Raw genomic sequence first — 22973 nt, 5'->3', positions numbered from 1 at the left:
GGTCCTTTTGGAAGGGGTCAACGGTTTGGGCACAGTATGAGCCCTTAATAAAGCCCCTTTTTGCTATTTTTAGCCCGAGTACGGGGTTCTTGGTGGCGTCATCTGGAGAAGGATGATGCATGGAGCATGTGTGGGGGCATTTCTGGAAAAAAGCAGAGCCACTCCCTCACTCCAGCGACACTGAGCACACAGCTGCTCGCGGAGTGGGAGCCGTGGGCTCCCCGGCGTGGGGGCGGGCACGGGATGACCCCGGGCGGCCGCGCAGGTGAGCGGCGCTCGGAGGGGGCACAGGGTGCCTGGTGTGTGTGACTGTCGCACACAGGTGACACACAGGTGGCGGGGCCGTGTGGGTGTGGGAGCGCGGCCGCCCAGGGCGGCACAAGCGGCCGGTCCGTGGGAGCGCAGGCAGCGGAGCGCGGTCACGGTGCCCGGTCACGCACACGAGGGCGCTCCGGCCGGGTGCGCGGTGCCCGGTCCCGCCTTCCCCGTGCCGTGGGTGCCCAGTGCACCTGCTGCTCGGGGCTCGGTGCCGCGGGTCCCGGCTCACATGGACGCCTGGTCCCGGAGGTTCGGGAGCGCCGTGGCGCGGGTCCCGGAGGTTCGGGGCGCGGGTCCCGGCTCACATGGACGCCCGGTCCCGGCGGTTCGGGGGCGCTGTGTGCCGCGGGTCCCGGCTCACACGGACGCCCGCTCCCAGCGGTTCGGGGGCGCGGTACCCGGCTCACACGGATGCCCGCTCCCAGCGGTTCGGGGGCGCGGTCCCGCGGGTCCCGGCTCACACGGATGCCCGCTCCCGGCGGTTCGGGGGCGCTGTGTGCCGCGGGTCCCGGCTCACACGGATGCCAGGTCCCGGTGGTTCGGGTTGCGCTCTGCCCGGCGGCGCCCCGCGCGCACGTGCATCCCCTCCACCCCCCTTCCCGTGCCCCTTAAAGGGCCCGCACCGCCCCGCTCGCCGCGCGCTCGGGCCGCGCTCACCGCCGCCCGCTCCCTCCCCTCCTCGGGCGGTGGGTCCGCCCGCGGGGCACCCGTGCTCCCCCGCACCGGCCGGCGTTGGTTCGCTCCGCGGGGCGGGGCGGGGCGGCGGCACCTCCCCCGACACGGGGCGCCGGTGGGAGCGGGGCGGGGAGCGGAGCGCGGGGGGAGATAAGCGGCGCCGAGCGGCCGGGCGGCGCTGGATGGAGGCTCCCGCCCGCCGGGACGCCCGCCCCAGCCTGGAATGTCCTGGCGAGCCGCCGCCGAGCGGCACCGGCACCAGGACCGGGACCAGGGAGGGGGCGCGGCGGAGAGGTAACGCGCGCGCTTCCCGCCGCCGGCGCGCGCTGATGGGGGCGCGGGCGGGCGCGCGCCGGGAGGGGCGAGCGCGGCTCCTCCGTGAGGGGCGAGCGGGCCCGGGGCGGCCGCAGGTGGCGGCGGCTGTCACCCCGCAGGGCTCGCCCGCGCCGCCCCGCTCCGCTGTGCGCCCTCGGTGCGCGGGGCTGAGCCGGTGCACGGCGCTCCGGGGAGCGGGACGAGCCCTCCGCGCTGCCCGGCTCTGATTTATGGTCTCATTTCGCACGGAACGCGCTCCACTCCTCTCTATTTGTCATTTAAACGCTGCTCCGCTTGAAGGAGGTGCCGTAGGGGATGGGTTTGGGGTCGCGTCCAGCCTCTTAACCGCTTTAAAATGGTTAATCTCAATGTTTTTAACCTGTAAGGTCACTTTTCTCTGCAATTAGAGCGGTGCAAAGTCAGTCCCTAAGGCACGAGGTGGTGTGTGATGCCTGAGGTCTCTGGCTGTAAAGCATCCTGACATCTTATCTCTGTTATTATTATTTTTATTGCATTAAGCTGCCTACCTTCTTAAAGCCACGCGATTCTTGAATTTTAAGTTACTTTCCCTTGCTTTATCTGTCTCTTTGCCAAAAGCAAATATAAATTATATAGTTCCTGACTTCTCATGGAAGAACTTTCCAGCCGTCTGTCCCATGCTTCCAATGCTGATGTTTTTTAAACCAAGAGGGATGTGTGTTTCAGCCGTGACACACTGTCGGGCAGAAAACAGGCAATGTTTATTTTGCTCCCGCCTCGTAACTGTGTAAAGGCTTGGTGAAAGGGTAAATGTGATGGCTTTATGTAGCTTTTTCTTTTTAATTATTATTTTACTGCTTTCCCCCACTGCCTTGCTGCCTCTGGGAAGGAGCGGTCGCGCCGAGCCTGTGGCTGTAAAGCTGTCAGCTCTGAAGGGCTGTTTACTCAGCGAGCTGTATCTTTCACACATGCACCAGAAATACAATTTACCAACCCAAACACAGCCCCGGTCACCGGGGTGACGGGCAGCGTGGACGCTTTGCTTCTCTGGGGTTTTATCCTTCGTGGCCCGGCGTTTTCCTTGAACAAAGCAGGTAATCCTGGGGTGCTGGCGCTCCCAGCCGAGCTGTGGGGAGCCCGTTCGCTTTTTTCCTCATCTCCCCCGACCCGGGTGTTTTGACAGTCGCGATTTATGGGATGTACAGCCTGCCCGGAGCTGCTTTAAGGAGAAAAAGTGCTTTTGTGGTAGCGGTTGCTGCGGGCGACGGGCAGCTCCTTCTATATTCCAAAAATTCGCAGCGAACCTTTCCCGGCACAATTTCTTAATGCTTTTCTGTTGAACTTGATATTATTTGCCTTAATTACAGCCAGCATGCTTTTGTTCCACCAAATTGAAGTAGGTGTCGAGAGCATGAGTCAAACACGTTGAAACCAACCCCTGCTTTTTTGGAGCAGCTGCAAGCTTATCTTGTGGGGAGGACTTGGTAATGGAGTGATTAAAAAGAAATAAATATTTTTGACCTGTATTCCCCTTTCCATAAGAAGAGGGAAGCCTCTGACTGGCTTGGTCTCCATCCCAGAAAATCCTCAGGCTTGTGGGGAGACCCATGACTGTTGCTCAGAGCTGTTGAAAGCTGGACTCAGATAGAAGGTGGGATTCACTGAGTTACCTATCATGTTAAAAGGTATTTTTTTTCCTCCTCAAGGGGTAGGAAGTGAGATGGGAACTGCTGCGGTGTGGAGGGATTAGTAACTCACCCGAGGATGAGCGGGATGTGGCTTTGTCGCCTGGATTAATGTGATTTACACCCTTAAGCTGCTCCAAGAGCTCGTAAACAGCCGTGCCCGTGTGTGCAAGGTGAAGTGTGGGCGGGCAAGCTCGGGTGCACCGCGGGAGTACTTTGAAGGGCTGGTTTTTGCCCTCCTTCGTGCAATCTTGGTGATTTTTCATCTTTTTTTCTCTAGGCTTCCTCATCCTTTTTCTGTAGTTTTCATCCTTTTTGCCCCCAAACTCTGTGTTCTTTGCCCCCAAACCCCGACATAGTGGCAGTGGGATTTGGGCTGGCCCCGCTGTGTGCCCCCTCTGCTGGATCACTGGGCTGCTCTGGCGCTAAAATTCTTGGTTTTTACCCCAAAATTGAGGAGGGGATGGAAAAAAAAGCCTTGCAAGGAGAGGCCTGACTGCAGGGCAAGTCCCACCAGTGCTTTCATTATCTCAAGGTGTGCTGTAAGCCCATAAACGAGGCTCCTGCTTACTTTGGCTTGCTGGTGTGCCAGAGGAATAAGGCAGCTGTGCTCTGACTTCAGGTGATGTCACTTGAGGATTTTAACTGTCAGAGCTTAAAAATACCCTGGCTTGTTTAAAGACTGCTTCTGCAGATGTGGAAATGGGGAAGCAAAGCAGTGGATTGTGAGTGCACAGCCACGTCAGGCTCCAGCATCTCATAAATCCCTCTCTGCCTGTCCCACAGCAGAACTGCTCTGCCTGACAGGCCTCGGGTGTACCATGAGCAGGGCATTAATTGCTGGGTGCTCAAGATGAGGCACTGCCATGAGCTGCAGACCAACAAAATTAGTGCCAAAAAACTAACGGGGAAACGTGATGATTAGTTAGTTTTGTGAATAAAGCTGTTTTCTGATGCCGTGGTACAGTCACAGCACTTTCTTGCGTACGGTGTTGGTGTGACTGGGTGTGCTGTGATTTCAGGTTGTTTGCAGAGCTGGGTGTGAGGAGCTGTGGGTCAGGGGCTGCTCTCTGGGTGTTTGTATGTGCACATGCAATGAGCTGTATTGAGAAGGTTCCCTGTGAGCTGTTTCTAGGTCTATGTGTTGCACATGGAATGAGCTGTATTGAGAAGGTTCCCTGTGAGCTGTTTCTAGTTCTATGTGTTGCACATGGAATGAGCTGTATTGAGAAGGTTCCCTGTGAGCTGTTTCTAGTTCTATATGTAAAAAGGCATTGAGCTTCACCTGGATTTCCCATATCACCCACCAAACCCACTCTTCACACCTGCTCCAAGAGCTCCTTTACCTCCTCTGTTTCTGCCAGTCTTTGAGCCTGTGGTGGAGCCTCCTGCTCTGCATTTTCCTCGTTCCCATGTCCACAGATGTGACTCTGGGTGGGTTTCATTGCAGTGCTGTGGCTTGGCACACAGTCCTATCCAAAATGACATGGGACTGTGGTGAACCTGTTGGTGAGATTTCAAACTTTGGGTTTAGTACCAGAAACTCTTGGATTGAGCAGGTTTTGACCCACAAACCTGCTGAGATTGATTATCTCAGGTAATGTTTTTTTATGGAATCGCTTTAATTGGTGACTTGGAAATAGAATGTCTTTTGTTATTTGTATAAATTAATTGATACTGTAAACTTGCCCTTTGTACACAGAGTCAGGTTTTTGTCTCCTGCCTTGCTTATGAGCTGCTGAGTAGTGAGTGGCTCCCTTGAGCCGAGTTCTGCCCCTGCCTCCTCCCTGCAGTGTTCTGCTGTCAGTTCTCTGGTTCTTGGCTTTTCAGTGGGCTGGGGAGCTTCAGAACCAATTTCCGTCTACAGCTGGGGTGAGACTGAGCTAGAAACTTTGTTTCAAGTGGAACGGGTCAATTTCCTGGAAATTTCCTCCTTAAATGGGAATTTGCAGCTTGCCTTGCAATCCTGACTCTCAAGCTGGTACTTGGGCACCAAACTGTGTTCTCTGCCCACTATTTTGCTATTTTGACATATTTTGTTAATTTGGACCTATTTTGTTGTTTAGGCTGGTACTTGGTTGGTTCTCCAGGTGTTTTCCTACTCGCTTTCTGCTCTCCTGGAGGCCTCCCTGAGCAAACCCTGCTGTTGTGTGTCCCCTGCATTATTTGCTCTGGGATGGTGTTTGTCTTTGACAAAGTCAGCAAAAACCCCTTTGCTGTGTCACTTTGGCTAGTGCGAGGTCTCCAACTATGCTGGCCCAAGAATTTCTAGACTAGCTAGTTTCCTGTGTGTGTACATGTTCACTTTTTTCAGTTGAGTGTTCTTCCAGTGATTTCCTTGGTAGATGGCTCAGTACAGCTTCCAGTGTGTCAGAGTTTTCCACTTGTGCTCCCTAGCTCGCTTCTCCCTCTCTGCTGGGGATGATGATTCTCATTGGCAGCCACCACTTTAGGGGAGCTGCTTGTTCAGCCCAGTAAGGGATTGAGCCTTGCACATCCACACCACCTGCCATTTCCATTAAGCCCAAACTCATTCTTTCTGTGTGAGAAATATCTGCTGTCTTTCAACAGGAGGGAAAACAATCATGTAAGGTGGGTTGTTTTCCCATTTTCCATACCTATGAGATGTCTTGGAGCTCTTCTAGCCAGGTGGAACTCTATTTTTTTTCTTTTTTCCCCCCTTTTTTCCCCCTCCCCAGCTGCTTGGGCGCAGTTTCACGTTTCAGCTCCCTCTGAGGGCTGGCTGCTGCAGGAGGTGGCAGGTACATTCCTGCCTCTTCCCTGCTTCGGGAATCCAGTGCTGGAGCAGCCCCAGGGGAGTGACTCCAGCTAACCCTTCAGAAAAAACAAAAAGTACCCAGGCCCCAAACTTTCCTGGATCTTGCCCTGCAGTTAGAGTTGTTAAATCTTCCTCTTGGATGACTGGGATTGCCCTGAGGGCTGGAGGGGGGATGGCCCCTTTTGGCAGCACTGGCTTCCAAATTGGCTTTGCTGTCTCCTGGTCCTGTGTGCTCGCTCTGCTGCTCAGCCAAGGGTGGGTGCCTTCAGAGAGGGAGGGGATCTGGCCTGGAAATGCCCATTTGAACCAGTCCAGCTCACAGAAAGAGCATGGAAAAAGGATAAAATCATTCCCTAAAGCTCAGAGTGAGCAAGACCAGCTTGGCTGGGATGTTGCCATGAGTTTGGCAGCAGGAGGGAGCTGGGGCAGGGAAGGAGAAGGAAACTGAGACCATCCCCTTGGCATGGCTGAGCTGAGAGGTGCAGCCACACCCTCGGCCTCACCTGTCTCTCTGATCATGTCTGTGATTTATACCCTGGGTTCTGCTGTTTAGTTTCCCCACAGACTCCAACCATTGGATCTGATAATGAACCAAGTGGTTGAGTCTTATTTGTTTAATTCAAAGAGCAGTTTAATGCTTCCTTCCTTGCAGTCTGTGGCGTCTCTGCCTTGCAGCCCGTGGTTTTCTTTGCAGTAAACCTATAAAATACCAAGACAAGGACTAAAAGGCTTGAGTTGTGAGCAGCTTGTCATTGAAACAGTCTTGGCAAAGAGGCTGAGCACCACAAATTCACATTTTTGGAGGGGTTCACAGGTGTTTTGTCTCTGCAAAGGTGTATGAGGGTTGTGTTGCCTGTCAAGCATTCCCTGCCAGCTGTGTGCTGGTGAGCCCTGGGCATCGAGGGCTGCCAGCTCCAGCCAGAGGGGAGCTCTGGGGGAGCTTCTTGGCCCCCCTCAATCTTAGATGAAGAACAGCCGGATCCTGAATGTCTCTGTAATCGCTCTGTGGCATCTGCTGAAGCACCAAAGTACAGACATGCTGGCCATGTCCAGCCTCCTGGAGTTGCTGTTATATTCTCTGTAGACACCTTCTAGCTGGAGATGTTCCTGCAGGGGGATGGGATGGCACCAGGGGGTTTTGTTTCCCAGTCCCCAGTGAGTTAAAGAAACCATTTATGGTTTCTTTCTGAGTAAAAGGCCTCACTCTAAAGAAACTTGCAATAAATTAATCTTTTTTCCGTGCCAGTTTGGATGGTGAGGACCCAGGTGACTGTTCTTCTCCTGGGGAACAAAAACAATGGAAAGGGGACAGTTCATGTGGCCCCTTCTGAAACAAACAGTGATTGTTTGGAGTAGAAATGCCCAGCTTGCTTCCAGACCAATCCACTTGAAGTTACTGCAGACAGGTGGTATGTTTTCAGTTTTTAATTTCTTTTTTCTTTTTTTTTTTCCTTGCTTGTTGTTAGTGGAGAGCTGATAGATCGGCCCAAATAAGGCCATGAGCAAGGCTGGCCATTTCCAGGAGGATCCACAGACAGTCAGTGCATGACTTGTTGCCTTTATCTCTGAGATCAGGAGATTCCTTTGCAGTGATGGATTAATCCACCCTTGAGTGAATAATATAACTGAGAACAAGTAGGAGCCAGCGCTCCAAACAGATGATTTGTTCAGTACGTGTGTGCCTCCCCTCCCCCTCTGAAAAGCATCTTTCTTCACCGTTTCATTCAGCCTGTTGAAACCTCCCAGCAACCTGTGTCTGCCCCAGCCCTGCCAGCATGGGGCTGTGCCAAAGGCCTGTGCTCCCAGGTGCAGGGAAGATCAACCAGGATGGAGAGAAGGAGCCCGTGGGCTGCTGGGCTGTGAAGTCACCTGTCTGCTCTGGCCATGACATCACCTGTCTGCACGTCCTGGCTGTGGGTGGGAGTGTTGGTGCTGGCACCTGCCTGGGCTGAGCTTGCACAGCTCTGTCCCTGCTGCAGTGACTGTACCCCAGGGTGAGTTTGCACAGCTCTGGTCCCTCCCTGGCAGTGACTGTACCCTGCTGGCAGTGACTGTACCCCTGGGCTGAGCTTGCACAGCTCCAGTCCCTCCCTGGCAGAGACTGTACCCCAGGGTGAGCTTGCACAGCTCTGTCCCTGCTGGCAGTGACTGTACCCCAGGGTGAGTTTGCAGAGCTCTGTCCCTGCTGGCAGTGACTGTACCCCAGGGTGAGTTTGCACAGCTCTGTCCCTGCTGCAGTGACTGTACCTCAGGGTGTGCTTGCACAGCTCTGTCCCTGCTGGCAGTGACTGTACCCCAGGGTGAGCTTGCACAGCTCTGTCCCTGCTGGCAGTGACTGTGCCCTGCTGGCAGTGACTGTGCCCCCAGGGTGAGCTTGCACAGCTCTGTCCCTGCTGGCAGTGACTTTGGTAGCTCATATGCTGGGTCTTGTTGCTTTAACATCTTGGAATGCATCAGGAGCATGAACTGCTCCTGTTGATAGGCTCCAAGAGAGTGTGAGATGCCTTGCACAGCTCTGGTCCCTGCTGGCAGTGACTGTACTTCAGGGTGAGCTTGCACAGCTCTGGTCCCTCCCTGGCAGTGACTTTCGCAGCTCATATGCTGGGTGTTGTGGCTTTAACATCTTGGAATGCATCAGGAGCATGGACTGCTCCTGTTGATAGGCTCCAAGAAGGTGTGAGATGCCTTGCACAGCTCTGGTCCCTCTCTGGCAGTGACTGTCCCCAACGTGAGGCAGCGGGCTCTGCATCCAGGAGAAGCTGTGTAGAGGAGCTGGAATATTGGCACTGGGGGAGTGAACTCACTGGACACAAGGGGATGGCAGTGGGTGGCTTTGAACAGAAATAAGAAATAAGATATTTAGGAAGATGGTTCTTCAGTTGTGCCAGGGCAGAGCTGTAACTCATCAGCAGAACCACAGCTTCTGGAGATGTCCTAGAGCCGGACACCAAGGGCTTAAGTGACACATGGACAGTCCTTGTTAGCACACCCCCAGTATAGGAGACAAGGCTGGAAGGGAGTTGTGCAGCTACAGCAGTGGAATTCACGTAGTGAGATCTGTTATCATCCCTGTGGATACGCTGGGATAATTCTCTGGCAGCTCATATGCTGGGTCTTGTTGCTTTAACATCTTGGAATGCATCAGGAGCATGGTCTGCTCCTGTTGATAGGCTCCAAGAAGGTGTGAGATGCCTGGGGCTCCTGCTGCTCAGGGACCCCCCCAGGCAGTCGCAGTCTTACTGAGAAAAGCTTTGATAGCTCAAGGTCAAGTTGGTGAAAGTCTCCAGCTTTGGGAACTTTTCCCCAAAGCTTTCCTTGCTTTTCCCCACAAGCTTTCCTCGTGTCATGAGTGCCAGCAGCCTTGCCTTGATCCCATTCTCTTGGGGTGTGGGATTGGAAGCATTGGTGGCAGCTTTCAGCTGCGTTTTGGAGAGTTTCTGTGCTCTGTGGGGTGAAGGTAACCCATTTAAAATGGCATTCTCCCTCTGGAGAACGGGCTCTGCTGCTGTTGGCTGTACATAATTTCTGGGAGCTGAGGAGTTTTGCTGTGTAATGTTCCAACTCCATGTAGATTAAATGTATTGCGGAGTCAAAATAAACAATAGCATGTGGTTTTCCTTTGTTCCCCCCCTTCCCCGCAATGAGAGTTCACAAAAGTTCTTGAATTAGGGCTCTGCGTGCCATACGCTCAAGCGTAGGCTCAAATTTTCATAAAGCTTGCTGAGGGCTGTTACTGCTGGGGAGCACTTTCTCCTTTGGGATGGCTTTGGAAATCTCTTTGTTTCTCAGGAGCTTTTTCTGAAGGTGTGTTTTAGTGCAGCACTCGGATGCTTGCTGCCTTAAATGCTTTGCAGTGACAATATATTGCAGCTTGATGGAGATTTGAGACTCCTCTAATAAAATGCAAGAGAAGGAGGAAAACCCCGAGGGTTTTTTGGAACAGAAGATGTTTTCTGTTCCTGCCACTAATCTCTGTTGCAGAATGAAATAGGAATGTATACTTTAAATCTCTGTCAGGGTGTAGAAGGAAGCTGGCAACGGATGTAATCAAAAATGTTATTATCAAAACTCTCTAAGTATGTTGAAATTTCAAACTTAATGATATAATTTTAAATTCAGCTATTCAGACTGAGGCATGGTTTTGGGGTGCAGATTGCACTTCCAAATTGTGCATCAAGATGGACCAGAGAGGGGTTTGGAGCAGACTGTAGGTAGTGGGTACTGCAGTGGAATGGCTGGAGTCTTCAGCCCTGTGATTTCCAGTGACTGGGGTGGCAGCATTAAATTGAGGTGTGGTTTTCTAGATTAAGGACTTTGTGGCTGAGCACTTAAAAAAGGGTCCAGTTTCCAAGTAGCATTTTTCCTAATTAGTGCGTTTGCCGTGGCTTGTACGTAACCAGCACGTGTAGAAAGTGTACGTGTTCAGAGTTTGTCTGAAACAGCTCTGGGCACAGTGAACACAAGAAAGCACACCTGATGTAATGTGCAGCAGCAAAGACTCTACCTAGTGAAAAAGGAGACAGAAAGTTTCCAGCCTCAGACTTGGAATAAGGGAACTGTGAGTAACCTTCACCCTTGTGACCCTTCAGCCTCGAGCGGAGAGGCTGCAGGTTTGAGGATGCAGAAGAAGCTCAAGTCCTTCTCTGAGCCAAAGGTGTGAAGCTGTTTATTTTCACTGGGACAATGTATATATTGCAGGAGGCAGATGCTCGCCTGCTTAACCCAAGCACTCTCTGCTTATCTGGGCTCTGGCGAGTGTACAAGTGTTGTCCCTTCTAATCCCCCAACATTAAACAGTCCAGGCACCTTTCCCTGGCTGAGCCTGGGACTGCTTTAAAAAACACACAGAGAGAAGCCAACAAGAAAGAAACATTTGCTTTCTTTGCCAAGTTTAAATGAAGACTAATGCCGTGGTGCTGCTTAATCTTGTTTTTCTTGCTATCTGATGGATGCTAACGTGGGATGGAATCAATCCCGGCAGCCGGTTATCTTTGCAGGGCCCCCATGTTGCTGAGCTCGGCATTCGAGTCTCGTGGGGGAGTTGATTTGCTATGAAGAGTCTGGAAATTTCTTCCTACGGGGTGAAGCTGTGGCTGGGGCATCCATCTTCCTTTGGGAAGGTGTCTCCAGGAATCGCCAGCCTGCTGTTGGACGTCCAAACAGAAATCTTGTTCGGCAGAGCGGGATGTGTCTGAGCGAGTGAGAACAGGGCACAGTCAGGTGAACCTGGCGGAAATTTCTCCCTGGTCCCTGTGATGAAACTCAACTCCTTTCCTATCAGTCACTCGTGTTTGAACTGGTTCTGCTGGGAGCAGCTGCCATGGCCCCGATTTGCAGGAGGAGGTTTGGGCTCTGACTCACGACCTGCCACTGTGAGGGTGCTGCCCTGAGTGCCCCCAGCCCTGGGCAGGGGTCCCTGCTGCTGGCTGGGCTGGGCTTGGCTGCAGTGAGTGGAGCAGGAGGGCTGCAGGAGCCAAACCCTCAGGCCAGAGCTTCTTGATGACTGCTGGATCAAGGCTCTCCTTGGCTCTGCTGGCGTGAGGAAGGAGGCGGGAAGCTACACCGGTGCTGGGTTGTGCAACACCACTGAGCAAAGCCAGCCCAAAGCCTCCCTCTCTTTCCCCCATGTTCCACTATCCCTCTCCTTGCCTGGGAGCCAGGTTGGTTTGTTGTAGCAAACCTGGCCTGACCAACACAGTTTTTAATTTCTTTTTCTGCTGAGCTGCTGCTTTTATCTGGGCCTGAGGCAAAGGGGCTCCTTTTGCTAAGCAATATTGTCAGTTGTGTCAGGATTCCTTCCCTCGAGGTGAAGAAGTGCAGGAGTGTGCGTTTGCCAGAGAGCTCGGACTTCAATTTTGAAACCAGGTTTGGTCTTTTGAGCATGGGGGAAGGGAGGGGAGGAGAGCAGTAAAACTGAATTACTGTAAGGCTGGAGGATGGATTGTGTGAAGGCTTGTTTTAATCGGGGGAGGAAAGGCCGGGGTCTTTCCTGCTCTCTCCCTCAGCTGTCCCTGGTTAGCTGGTTTGCTTTTTAATAAGCATTGTTCTGCCTGGAGCCTGGGTCCAGCAGCCGGGAGTGTTGGCATTGCCTGTGACAGCGTGTGGACAGCTGTAACAAGGGGGGAAGCAGTGACTTGGAGTGCAGGGCAGCACTTTTGTGTAGAAAGCAGAGCCCAGATGGGTCTGTTGCTGCAGCCTGAGCACAGTTCCAGCACGGTGAATTCTGAGGTGCCTAACGACTGTGCTGTAACACAGGCTTGGCTCTCTGCTTCCAGTGCACCTCCCATATCCTGCAGCCATGAGTTCACAGGCTCCTAATTGCCTATGATGTAAGACAGCAGTAGATGAGGTTGCTATAAATTCTGGCTGCAGGTGTGGATTTAATGGCTGTGCTTCCCTTTAAGGGCTCACGGATAGCATGGATCCCTGCAAGTTACAACAGAGCGACTTGGACTGGGGCTAGCACAGCTAAAAGAACCCATTTGTCTGCGTTTTTTAGAGCTCTTGCTTGCTGGAGGCTACCAAAGGACGAGGTGTCAGTGTTCATCTGGAATTGCCTGGGGAATGAGCTTGCTGTCCTCTAACAGAGCTCAGCCATGGTTCTAATTCTTTCCATCAATGTTCTCTCAGGGCTAAACCACCCAGGTGAGAGAATGTCACTGGAAGGGGACCTTTGGGCAGCTTGTGTGGACACAAGCACCTTTGTCTGAGAGTATGGCAGCTTTTTCTGATGACCAGTGCAGGACTCTGGTTCTTCTAGTCCTTTTTATTTTTTATTCATGCTGGATTCTGGTTTTAGAAACCATAGACAAATAATAATCATGGGTGATGGTCCTTGACATGCACAATGCAAACTTTTTGGAGGGGAAAAATCCACCCCCTGAGGCAGTTACTCCAGCCTGCTGTGGTGTGTGCACCTGTAGCTTGGATAATTAGGATGGTGAGTTCCCTAGCTCCCTTGAGAAAAGGGGCATGGCTCACTTGCAGTTTGGTTTTGTATATTTTTCTTCATTTTTGCACACATTCTTGCAGCCCAGGGTTTATTCAACATACCAGGGTGTTGCTTCATGAGTTGAGCTGAGGCCTCACGCTGTTCAAGTGCTAAGTTCCTGTTCTTGGATGTCCATTCCCAGCCCCTCCTTTGGGCTGGTGCTCCAGGACTGCATGGGGAGCTGAAACTGCTCCCTCATCCAGGTGAAAACTGAACCTCATTTTTCCTCTGGCTGAGTTTTCAGCTGGATCTGCCAGCAGATCTGACTCACTTGCTGGCCGCAGGATCCCTGCTGCAGATAGGGGAGTGCAAGCCAGGTCCTGAAGGAAGGTGTTGCTGCCCTCCTCGGCAGCGGCCCATCTTTAAATTGGCTGAAAAACGGGTTGCGAAATCTCATTCTTGCTGAAAACCAGAGCTGGAGAAGGAAAGCAGGCGCCTCTCTCCGAGGCTGAGGCCAGCCTGAGGAAGGAGGGGAGGGGTCTTGGCCCAAGACCCTTGCAGGGACATGACTGAAGGCAGCAGAGCTGGCACAGGTGTCCCTTCAGTGGAATGGCACAGGTGCTGAGCTAAATGTGGGGAAGAAAATGGAAATATGAGGCAAAGTAGTGCCGAAGCAGGAGAGATAAAGATAGGGGAGATCTGGGAGGGGGCTGGAAGAGCAAAGGGTGAGAATTTTGTATGTATTTGGCCTACTGTGATAGAACTGTTAAACTAATGATACCCTTAGCTCCCTTGGGGGCTGAAAGCCCTGATTTAGGCATTTAAGCATAATTGCAGCCCAGCAGAACTATGTATCAGGCTAATGCTCTGTTCTCTGGCTTCCCCGAGGCCAGAGGAGGCAGGAGCCATTCCCACTTCATTAGTGTGGCAGCAGGGGGACTGTCTCAGCTCCTTTGCTGAAGTTAATAATAAAATTAAACTAATTGTTATGCCTGTTTGTGGAGAGGAAAGTGTGGCTTCTGGGATGATTTATTTATTTTTCTCCTGATGCCTGTCTCGCTGTGACCGGTGTAGGAATGGCAGGATGGGAGCCCCAGCTCTCCCCCCTGGGAGCACAGATGTGTCTCGGGAGCAGAGTCGTGACTCGGGAGTGTTTTCAGCTCTGTGTGCTGAGACACAGTACACAAACTGTTAAATTTCCTTCCCTCAGCTCCCAGATCCATTCCTCCAGTCCATGCCAAAGCATGCATTCTTCTATCAAGACCATATGTACGCCAGGACCAAGGTTCTAAAGTCAAGGTGTTTTTGAAATATTGGAGTGCAAATTAAGGATCTGAGTAATCTTAACTGTCTTCTAAAAAAAAAAAAAATTTCTCTATCAGCCTCACGTATAACTCAAAAGATTAATGGAAGGCTAAACTTTGATCCAAGTCCAACAGCTGATACCAACCATGAGACTTTCCAGGCCTGGAATCAAAATAGAAAAATCCAATAAAAAATGTCTCCTTCTGCATCTTTAAGGCACACAGCCTCTTGGCCATGGTTTGGGCTATTACTGCTATTTTTTCCTCAGTTTTGCTTAACCTCTTCTTGTGTCACCTTTGTCCTGTGCCACTGGACCTTCCTAGAGCAGTTTGAGTAAATTAATGACAATATTTAGGGTGTTTGATAGCTTGGTAGGAAACACATCTGCCTGATTATTGAGAAAGACCAGCAGGATGTGAGATCCCCTGTCCTCTCTGGGGCTCAGTCACTGTCTCGTTTGCTCAGCACTGTTTGTTTTTCCTGCCATCTGCCACCCGAGCAAACACTTGCTCTGTATTTTGACAAAAATATCAACTTTCAGGTCTTTAAGGTCCCTTCCAATTCAAGCCATTCTGTGAACAGTGATGTGACATTAGAAATTCCTGCACAATTGATAAGGGACTTTAGCCTCAGAGTTGTTCTTTGGATTCATCACCAATTCATGGGGGGTTAAATGGTGTGAAGCAAGAAAAAAGCTCATGCAAGGCTGCTTATAAAAATAAATGTTACCTAAAAAGAGGTAAAAATACCAATTGAATCCTTAGTGGGAATAGGCATAGGAAGCACTTGGATCTGGCTTAGCCCTGGTGGGTATGGGCAGAAATGTGGAGGCATTACTGAAATCCAAGCTGAGGATTGCAAAGTTTGAGCAACTGTAATTTCTCTCCTTTATTCAGGAGATCCTTATCCTTCTGATAAGGATCTGGAGGGTGCACTTTCATTTGTTTAAAATGCAATAAATAAATATGAACAGAACATCAAAGGGTGCTTTTTCTTGTAATTTTTTAGTGCCTCTCTCCTCAGTGTTTCTGTGGATCCCTGGGCGTCCGTTTCATTGTGATTGACCCATTTGTGTCTCTCAGCTTGGTTTATAGGGTTACTGTCAGCAAACTGATTTTTCTGGGGTTTTCCCTTTCACATGTTTTTTTTTTTTTTTTGGCATTAAGAAAATCCCAGGCGTATGGGACTGTTCGGCAGAGTTCTGTGTGTTTCCTAAAAGCACATGGAAAATCCCTTTGAAGAATGTAATTTTATTGCTTGCACTCACAAAATCCTCTCTTTGGTGATGCCATAATTCCAACACAAATGCTTAATTACGGTATTTTTTTACAAAATCCCCGACCCTTCTGTAGCTGCCTGGCTCCTTATCTCAGGCACTCGGCTTCCTGTGATTTAGTAGCACACAAACTGCAGCTCCAGTGCTCGAGGTGGAGAGGGGTAAAACGGGAGCACTTGAATGTTTTCTGCCCAAGCTGTGATTACAGCCCGGCGTTTCCCGGCGCTCGAGCCTTCTCTTCGGAGTGTAATTAGGAACACATTGATTCTTATTGCAGCTGGCAGCTGCTCGCTATTGCCTTTTTCAGCTTCTGACCCCCATAGTCCCGCTGACCTTTCCTGGGGTTAGTCGTAGGCCCTTTTCATTGTGATGGGCTCGAAGTGGCTCATGTGGAGTTGATTATTTCCTTGCTTGTCTGGCCTTTTTGGTGCCATAACTCCAAGTCACTTCCATTTTTTTCCCCTGCTTTTGGCTGACCACAGTGAAAGGAAATGCTTTTGCTGGCGACAGGATCGGTTTGCACGCTTGACTGACTCGATTGAGACCCTGAAAGGGGGGGAGGGGGAGGGTAATGAACACTGTAGGTGCTGCATTTGCTTTTTAAAGGTTGATGTTAATGATTGAGTGGTCATTAGGCATTCATAAAAATGAGGCTTCGTCGCCTTTTGGCGCTCGGAGCCGCGCGGGTTGGCATTAGGGGCGCGTCTGTCGCATCCCGCGGGCAGCGGTGGGTGCGGAGCCTCCGCTGTCACCTGCGTGGTACAGCCCTGGAGCCTCCGCTGCCACCTGCATGGTACCATCCCCTCCTGGGCTGTCCCATCCCCCCGGAGCGCTCCGCTGTCACCTGTGCAGCACCACTGGGCTGTCCTGGCCCCGTCACCTGCGCGGTACCGCCGGGCTGTCCCATCTCTGGAGCGCTCCGCTGTCACCTGAGCTGTCACCTGCGCGGTACCGCCAGGATGTCCCAGCCTCGTCACCTGTACGGCACCATCGGGTGTCCCAGCCCCGTCACCTGTGCAGCATCACCTGGCTGTCCCAGCCCCGTCACCTGTGCAGCATCACCTGGCTGTCCCAGCCCTGTCACCCGTGCAGCTCTCCGGGCTGTCCCAGCCCTGTCACCTTTGCGCCCCCCCGGGCTGTCCCGGCCCTGTCACCCTGTCACCTTTGCAGCCCCACCGGGCTGTCCCAGCTCCGTCACCTTTGTGGCACCACCGAGCTTGTCCCAGCCCCATCACCTTTGCGGCACCACAGGGCTGTCCCAGCCCCATCACCTTTGCGGCACCACCGGGCTGTCCCATCCCCATCACCTTTGCGGCACCACCGGGCTGTCCCAGCCCTGTCACCTTTGCGGCACCACCGGGCTGTCCCATCCCCATCACCTTTGCGCCCCCCGGGCTGTCCCGGCCCCGCAGTGCCCAGGATAACCCGCGCGGGTTCCCCTCCGAAGCCGCGGGCAGGCTGCCGGTGGCTGCCGGTGGCTGCCGGTGGCTGCGGGGCTGGAGCCCGCTCCTCCCAGCCCCGAAAGCTAATGAAGTCTATGTGCCAGCTGTTACACTCATTTTGCCAGACCCCAGGAGGACAGCATGAAGACAGTCAGTGATCAAAGGCTCTGGAGATCACTGAGGAGCCGAGCGGCAGGAATGTCTGATTGCTTTCTCTTGGAATGCCACAGGCTTCAATACCTCCTTTTTTTCTTTTTTTTTTTTTTTTTTCTTTTTTTTTTTTTTTTTAAGGTGTCTTGGTGTGAGATTTAATGATCTAACTCAGCTTGCTCACGCTGAAGCCAGAGTATTTTACTTAATTCAAGGGGATTCATTTGCTCTAAATTTAGGTGGTTTGAAAATTTGTGGGGTTTGTTGTACTGATAACAAGTTAAAATGAAATTTTTCTTGCTAATTCTAATAAATGACCTAGGGGGGAAAAAACCCAATTTGCTGAGCTTTGGGTGTTAAATCACATATGGCACTATAAAGTGAGGTGGGATAAATCAATTTTGAGTTGATGCTGTTTAGGAAAAATGGGAAATGTGAGTATCCAAAGCTGGTACACTGCAGAGGGCTGTCACAGTGCAGCTGGTGGGCAGAGCTGTCCCGAGGCTCAGTCACTTTTTCTTCCTTGGGCTTCTTAGCAAAGGCTGTCAGCTCCTGGAGGCGGAGTGGGCAACCTGAATAACTCCCTCTGTTCCCGAGCATGCTGTTTCCTTCCTCCTCCTCCTCCTTCTGCTCTACCCAACATTTATAGGACCTGGAACGTTTGGGTAGTGCAGAAACCCTTCCTCATTTAGCTGCTCCTCGTGGAACAGCTCAGTGAAGGTTGGGAGAGTGATGGAGCGGGGAGTGATGGAGCAGGAGTGCATCAACACATCGAGGTGGGGTGGTGGCTTTTGGGAAGGGAGGTCCTGGTGGTGTCCTGCCAGCTGGTCTGAGATGGCAGGAAGATGATTCAGGGAGCTGAACCAAAATGGGGATGAGATAATGCTCTTTTCATAGTGACTCTGCCCTCAGCTGCAAGGGTGGAGAGAAGTTCACGGTCCAGTAAATAAGTGGGGCAGGATCTCAGCTGTGTTTGGAAGGACACAGGAGCTTGGCACCATGGGAATGCCTGGCAAACAGCATTTTGTCATCTTCTAGAGTGTGTGGAGGGCAAAGTTGGGTAGGAGTGAGTTATTTTGGAGGTGAGGGCTAAGTTACAGTGTCAGACCAGGCCTGTGAGCTGTGCATTGAGGACCACTGGTTTATGGAGAAGCAGCGACAAACACGAAGCTTTGGGAAGGGACAGGAGGGTCACTGCCAGGGCTGCAGAAATCCTGGCTGCTCTGCTGCCTGTGCCTCAGTAGGGTGCTTCAGTGAGCCCACAGGCTGCTCTCTGGTCCAGGGTGACCCATGGCCATCCTGGTGAGGTCTCCAGGCCATGCCAGCTGTGTGCCAGGCTGTTGTGCCATTCTGGTGTTGGGGACAGCCCTGCTCCCGTGCTGGGAAACCACTGTTGAACTGTGCCCTCCCCTCTGTTTGCAGTTAGAGGTGATAGTTTATTTTCCTGCCTGTGCACAGCATTCCAGAGGTTGTGGGGCTGAAACTGGGAGCTGCTGGACTCCTGTGCCCACAGCTCTGTGCTGAGGGGTTCCTTTCATAAAAGGACTTGTCCTCTGTGACAAACGAGGCACACAGCCAGAGTGTGTCATGTGCAGAAATGCTTCATTTACTAATTATGTGCAGAAGTAGCAGGCACAGGTTTCTGGGTGCCCCTGTGTGTGCAGGATGATTCCTGGGGCAGGCATCCATTGGAATGGTCGGGATGACCTCCCTCTGACACAGGTCTGTTATCTTCCTTGTTTCCCTTGATCCATGAGCAATAACATACTTCAGAGCTGACCAGGAGGTCAAGTGCTGCATGAAGATAACTGGAGGATGACTTTAGGTGAAGAGGTCTGGGTGGAAGTAGGAGAAATGTGGCCTTTGCCGTGCTGTGTCTTTCTGCTGGGCTGGAGAAATGGCCAGTGAAAGTGAAATGCACATTTTCCTGATCTATGGAAACCATGTCTGTCTCTATTCAACCTTGAATATTGTTTATATTAATAACTCCTCTTTTAGTTTAAAATGCTCAGACAGTGACACCTCTTACTAAACACTGACACCTCTTACTTCAAAATAATTCTGACTGTTTGATCCACAAGTGATGGAGGTACATCCTTCCAATCAAGGAACAGTGAAGAGTTGTTCTAAGCAGAGCTCATCTTGTAGTCTAGGACACTAAAATGGAGTCACACCTAACAAAGATGCTCCTCTTTCAGATCCCAAAAGGACCCCAGTGACTGGTGTTTGCTGTCAAAATAACCTGTCAGGGTTATTGAAAAGATAGCAAAGGGGAAGAGTCATGTTTTTCCATCCCTAGGGCTTTTTTTAATACAATATTAGAGGCAGAGTTTCTCCCTGGGATTTCTAAAGACCAAAAGCTATGAGCTGTGGTCTTGCCCTCTTCTCTGTTTTTAACAAGGGGCTTCTGTAGTGTCACCATCTGCAGAAGAAAAAGAAAGAAGCATTTTTGGGTTAGGTTGTGTGGCTGGGTCTTATCTTCACCCTGTGTTCCCAGATCTACCAGTGAGCAAGATGTTTCTGCCATCCCTTCAGAAGCAGAAGTTGAGAAGCTTCATTCAGATGCCCAAGTGTTGTTGCTGAACAATCCTACTCCAGTTAAAGACAATATTTTTCCTTTATTTCCCCCAGTCAGAGAACTTTGGTCTTTGTGGCTCGCTCTGTGTACTCAGTGCTTTGCAGTTGATCTTACCACTCCACAAGCCTGCAAAAGCCAAACTGGTAGGTCAAAAGAGGAGTAGCTGTTGACACTGGCAGCGAGGAACATGTAAGGAGAAAGATAAACAGAGGGAAATCAGAGCCTGGATAAAGTAGATCTCCGAAGATAAAGTTTAGTTAAAGATAATGAGCTGGCCTTGTTTAAAAAGACAGCTGCAAAATAACCCAGTAGCTCCATGTGCTGGGGTTAAAGTTGACCCAGAATATACGTTTCATTGCTTTTGATAAATAAATAGTGGAGGGAAGATTTGGCAAAAAGCAACATTGCCCCCAGCCCTCTTCAGCAAAGTGTTTGATGTTAACAAGTTCTCTGGGTGTTTACTTTGTCCTCTGCGTGCGCTGGTGGAGCGGCGCTCCTGCCCTTGAACCGAGGGAGAATTCAAATAAACCAACCCCTTCGGCACAGCTGGGCTCTTCTGCCATCTGTGGCTTCCCAGAACAGCCCCAGCTCGCCTTGGGAACCAGCCTGGGCCACGGGATCGCTGGGTCTTCCCAACAGCTGAAATAAATTTGGTGGATCAGATAAAACTGCCCCGAAACGGGAGCAGAACTCGACAGCGCTTCTTGCTGCCCTCTCAAGCTGTCAGTGTAACCCAGAGTGCAGTTTGTGGGCAAACAGCTCCATAAAATCCAGAGTGATTATTTAATTATGATTGGAGGCTTTTCCTGATGCTTCATTTGCATATATACTTTACAGTGATGCTGTGGTGATAAAATATGGTTATTTTTAAATAAACCACAGGAATAATTTTGCTGTTGATATCTGGATCCAGCTTGGAAAGCAATTGGCTCTATGAACACTCAATAAACTGGGACTTATTCCTACCAAGCATGTGTATTGCTGCACTTGTTTCTGTGCTGAGTAAAACAGTAAAACTCCCAGTTATTGTGTGTGTGTTGGATACATGTTTATATACACAGCTGATAGATGAGATGTTTAAAGTCTATGTTGAGTGTTATCAGCAGTGGAATTGTATGGCTGGGCTGATAAATGAAGTAACTGTGCTAAATGAGCTCAGATCTTATCCATCATGGCATTACACAAGGCCAATTGGACATTTACATGAATGACAGCTGTGGATTTATTGTTTTCTTGGAGAAACCAGTGTTTGATTGAGACCCAGAGTGTCAGAAACCCCATTCCTGAGACTCACCTCGGGCAAGTTCTGTTGCTGGTTCCATGATTTAGTTTTTATCTTGCTGGTTTAACAATTTATTGTAGAGTGATTTAGGTTGGAAACGACCTCTGGGATCATACTTAGTTTGTGTTTTGCTGGTTTAATGATGTATTTTTTATTTTTGATGATGAAAGTGAGATCTCACATAGCTGAATGGTCGAGTGTGATATGGCCAAGGAAAGGACTGCCCTCTCTAGAAGGAGCCGTGGAGATAAAAGTGGATATAATGCATGCCACAAAAGGATATAGGAGAAAGCACCATTTTTTTGTGGGAACATAAATGAGAATGAGACTAATATTGGTGCTTTTTCATTGCTATGGTTTGCCTGTAAAGCCCAGCAGAAGCAGCCAGCAGATGACAGGTTTCAGTGAGCAGGTTTAGAGCAATTGAGAGCGGTAGCAGTATCGTGGCAGTAGATTCATAGAAACTTGTAAAACAAGTGCGGCCTGATGATAGATGGTCAAATGATTATTGTTTGCAAACAATATTATCTCCAATAGATAAGCTGTTTACTTTGGACTCCAGCTCCTCTGGGTGGAACGGAGTCTAATTTATCAAGGCAGAGCGGTTCAATGCGGACGCCTCATGCCCCAGCTGTGGAAAAACTCTTACATTAAGAATAGTGCTTGGAACCACAGTGAAGTTCAGCTCTAACTCACTTTTACAGATGGTTTCTATATTGCAAAGAATATTAGCTGTTTCCTGGTTGTACTTTTTTTTTTTTTTTTCTTTAAACCCCAAACACTTTGTTGTAAGAGAGTTAAAAGACAAACTCCTGAAGCTCACAGTAGACATGTGCCTGTTTGTTTTGTAGCTGTTTCCGTGCCTTGTCTTAGTCTGGAGCTTTGGGCTTTCAATTTGGATAATCTGGCGCTATGCATCCAGCCCCTGGGCGCTTCCAGGCACTGCTCCTCATTGCTGCCACCAGCCTGGTCACTGTCACCAGCACAGGTAAGGCCTCCCCCAAGCTGGGGACTTGGAGTTTTTGGGGTTGAGCTCCAACTTTGGAACAAACAACACTTGGGAGTGCGTTTCAAAGTGGCCAACTTTACTGGATATTGTCAATAAGCTGCTTTAAGGAAGCATAGAGCACTGAAACACAGCCTTACACTCAGTATGACTTTGCTGTGAAAACTTGGCTCAGGACAAGCACCAGAACATGGAAAACTCTGGGATATGTGGGCTTGTTCCTTGGGATCTCCATGGATTCAGCTGGACGCCGGTTCTGCTGCACGCAGTGCATCTTGTGTTCCCAGGGGCTGGGAGGGGTTTGCATTTTCAGGGGGAGAGGGGAATCAGCCCTTTGAAATCCGAAAGCTGATGCGTGGCTGCAGTTGGAACAGCTCTGGTGTTAAAAAAAAGAAGAGGCATGGTTTTAATTGACACATCTGCTCTGTGTAGTCAGCTTGTCTTAACGTAACCACACAAAAAAGAAGCTTTTACTACTTTTAGCACTTCATAGCCAATCGTTATGAGCAAATGGGATAAATTTTATTTTTCAAGCAGTCATAGGAGATAAATTCCAGCTGCAGGGTCACTGCTACCAATTTTGCCTTTTACGCGAAGTGCAGCGTTGGTGTCAGAAGTGAGGGCAGGGGCGAAGATGAAAGTAGCAGTATGATTTCATAATAATTGGTGGAAGGCAAACTGAAAGGTCAGTGCTTCCCTCTTATCCCTGGAAATTCAAACTGAACTAATAGGAAAAACAGTTTTCTAATTAAAAGCTAAAAATGGACATCTGGAGTCCTGCGAAATGCTTGGATACCATTTTTATGGATTTCATCTTTTTTTGTTAAGTGAAGCCACACTTTAATTTCCAGTTTTATTTTATGTTTATGCAGATAGTTTATGGTTCAGTTAAAAATGTGCAGTCTCTCATCTGAAACTCATAACCAGAGCTGGGATGGACTGACTTGAGAAGAAAAGCATGAACCCAGGGCCCCACCTATAAGAAAACTGTCTCTGACTTGGATGTCATTTAATATCATCTTGACCCGTACTATCTGGAATTCCTTAAGATCCTTTACGAAATAGAAGTTGTTTTTCCCTGCCAATGTGTCTATTTTTAATTTAGTTTTTTCTCCTAATTTACATTACTAACCAATTAAATATTACTGGTGTTAATTGCCTTTTCTCTTGCTTCCTTCATGCAAAATCTTTAGTGGAGAATTCAATAGAAAACAAATGGAAATACTTCCCAATGTTTCATTGGCCAGGATAG

At 50.2% G+C, this 22973-nt stretch overlaps 1 protein-coding gene across 6 annotated transcripts in view; it reads left to right on the top strand.

Annotated features, from left to right (window-relative positions):
* Positions 1–1178: 1178 nt before the first annotated feature.
* CDON (cell adhesion associated, oncogene regulated) overlaps positions 1179–22973 on the top strand; it is a 60483-nt gene continuing 38688 nt past the window's right edge. Inside the window, exons 1-3 of one of the 6 annotated variants that reach the window (XM_063178325.1) lie at positions 1509–2381; positions 2994–3145; positions 21567–21703. In XM_063178325.1, coding sequence (XP_063034395.1) covers positions 21628–21703 — 76 coding nt within the window. In that variant the 5' untranslated portion in view covers positions 1509–2381; positions 2994–3145; positions 21567–21627. Of the gene's footprint in view, positions 1288–1508; positions 2382–2829; positions 2939–2993; positions 3146–19555; positions 19577–21566; positions 21704–22973 lie in introns of those variants that run through there. The other 5 variants (XM_063178324.1, XM_063178323.1, XM_063178322.1 and 2 more) reach the window with 5 other exon arrangements.

This window comes from Melospiza melodia, chromosome 29 (genome assembly GCF_035770615.1).
Source record: "Melospiza melodia melodia isolate bMelMel2 chromosome 29, bMelMel2.pri, whole genome shotgun sequence".
Classification (NCBI taxonomy): Eukaryota; Metazoa; Chordata; class Aves; order Passeriformes; family Passerellidae; genus Melospiza; species Melospiza melodia.
Note: the sequence above shows the minus strand (reverse complement) of the source record. Positions and strands in the feature narration are given on the sequence as shown.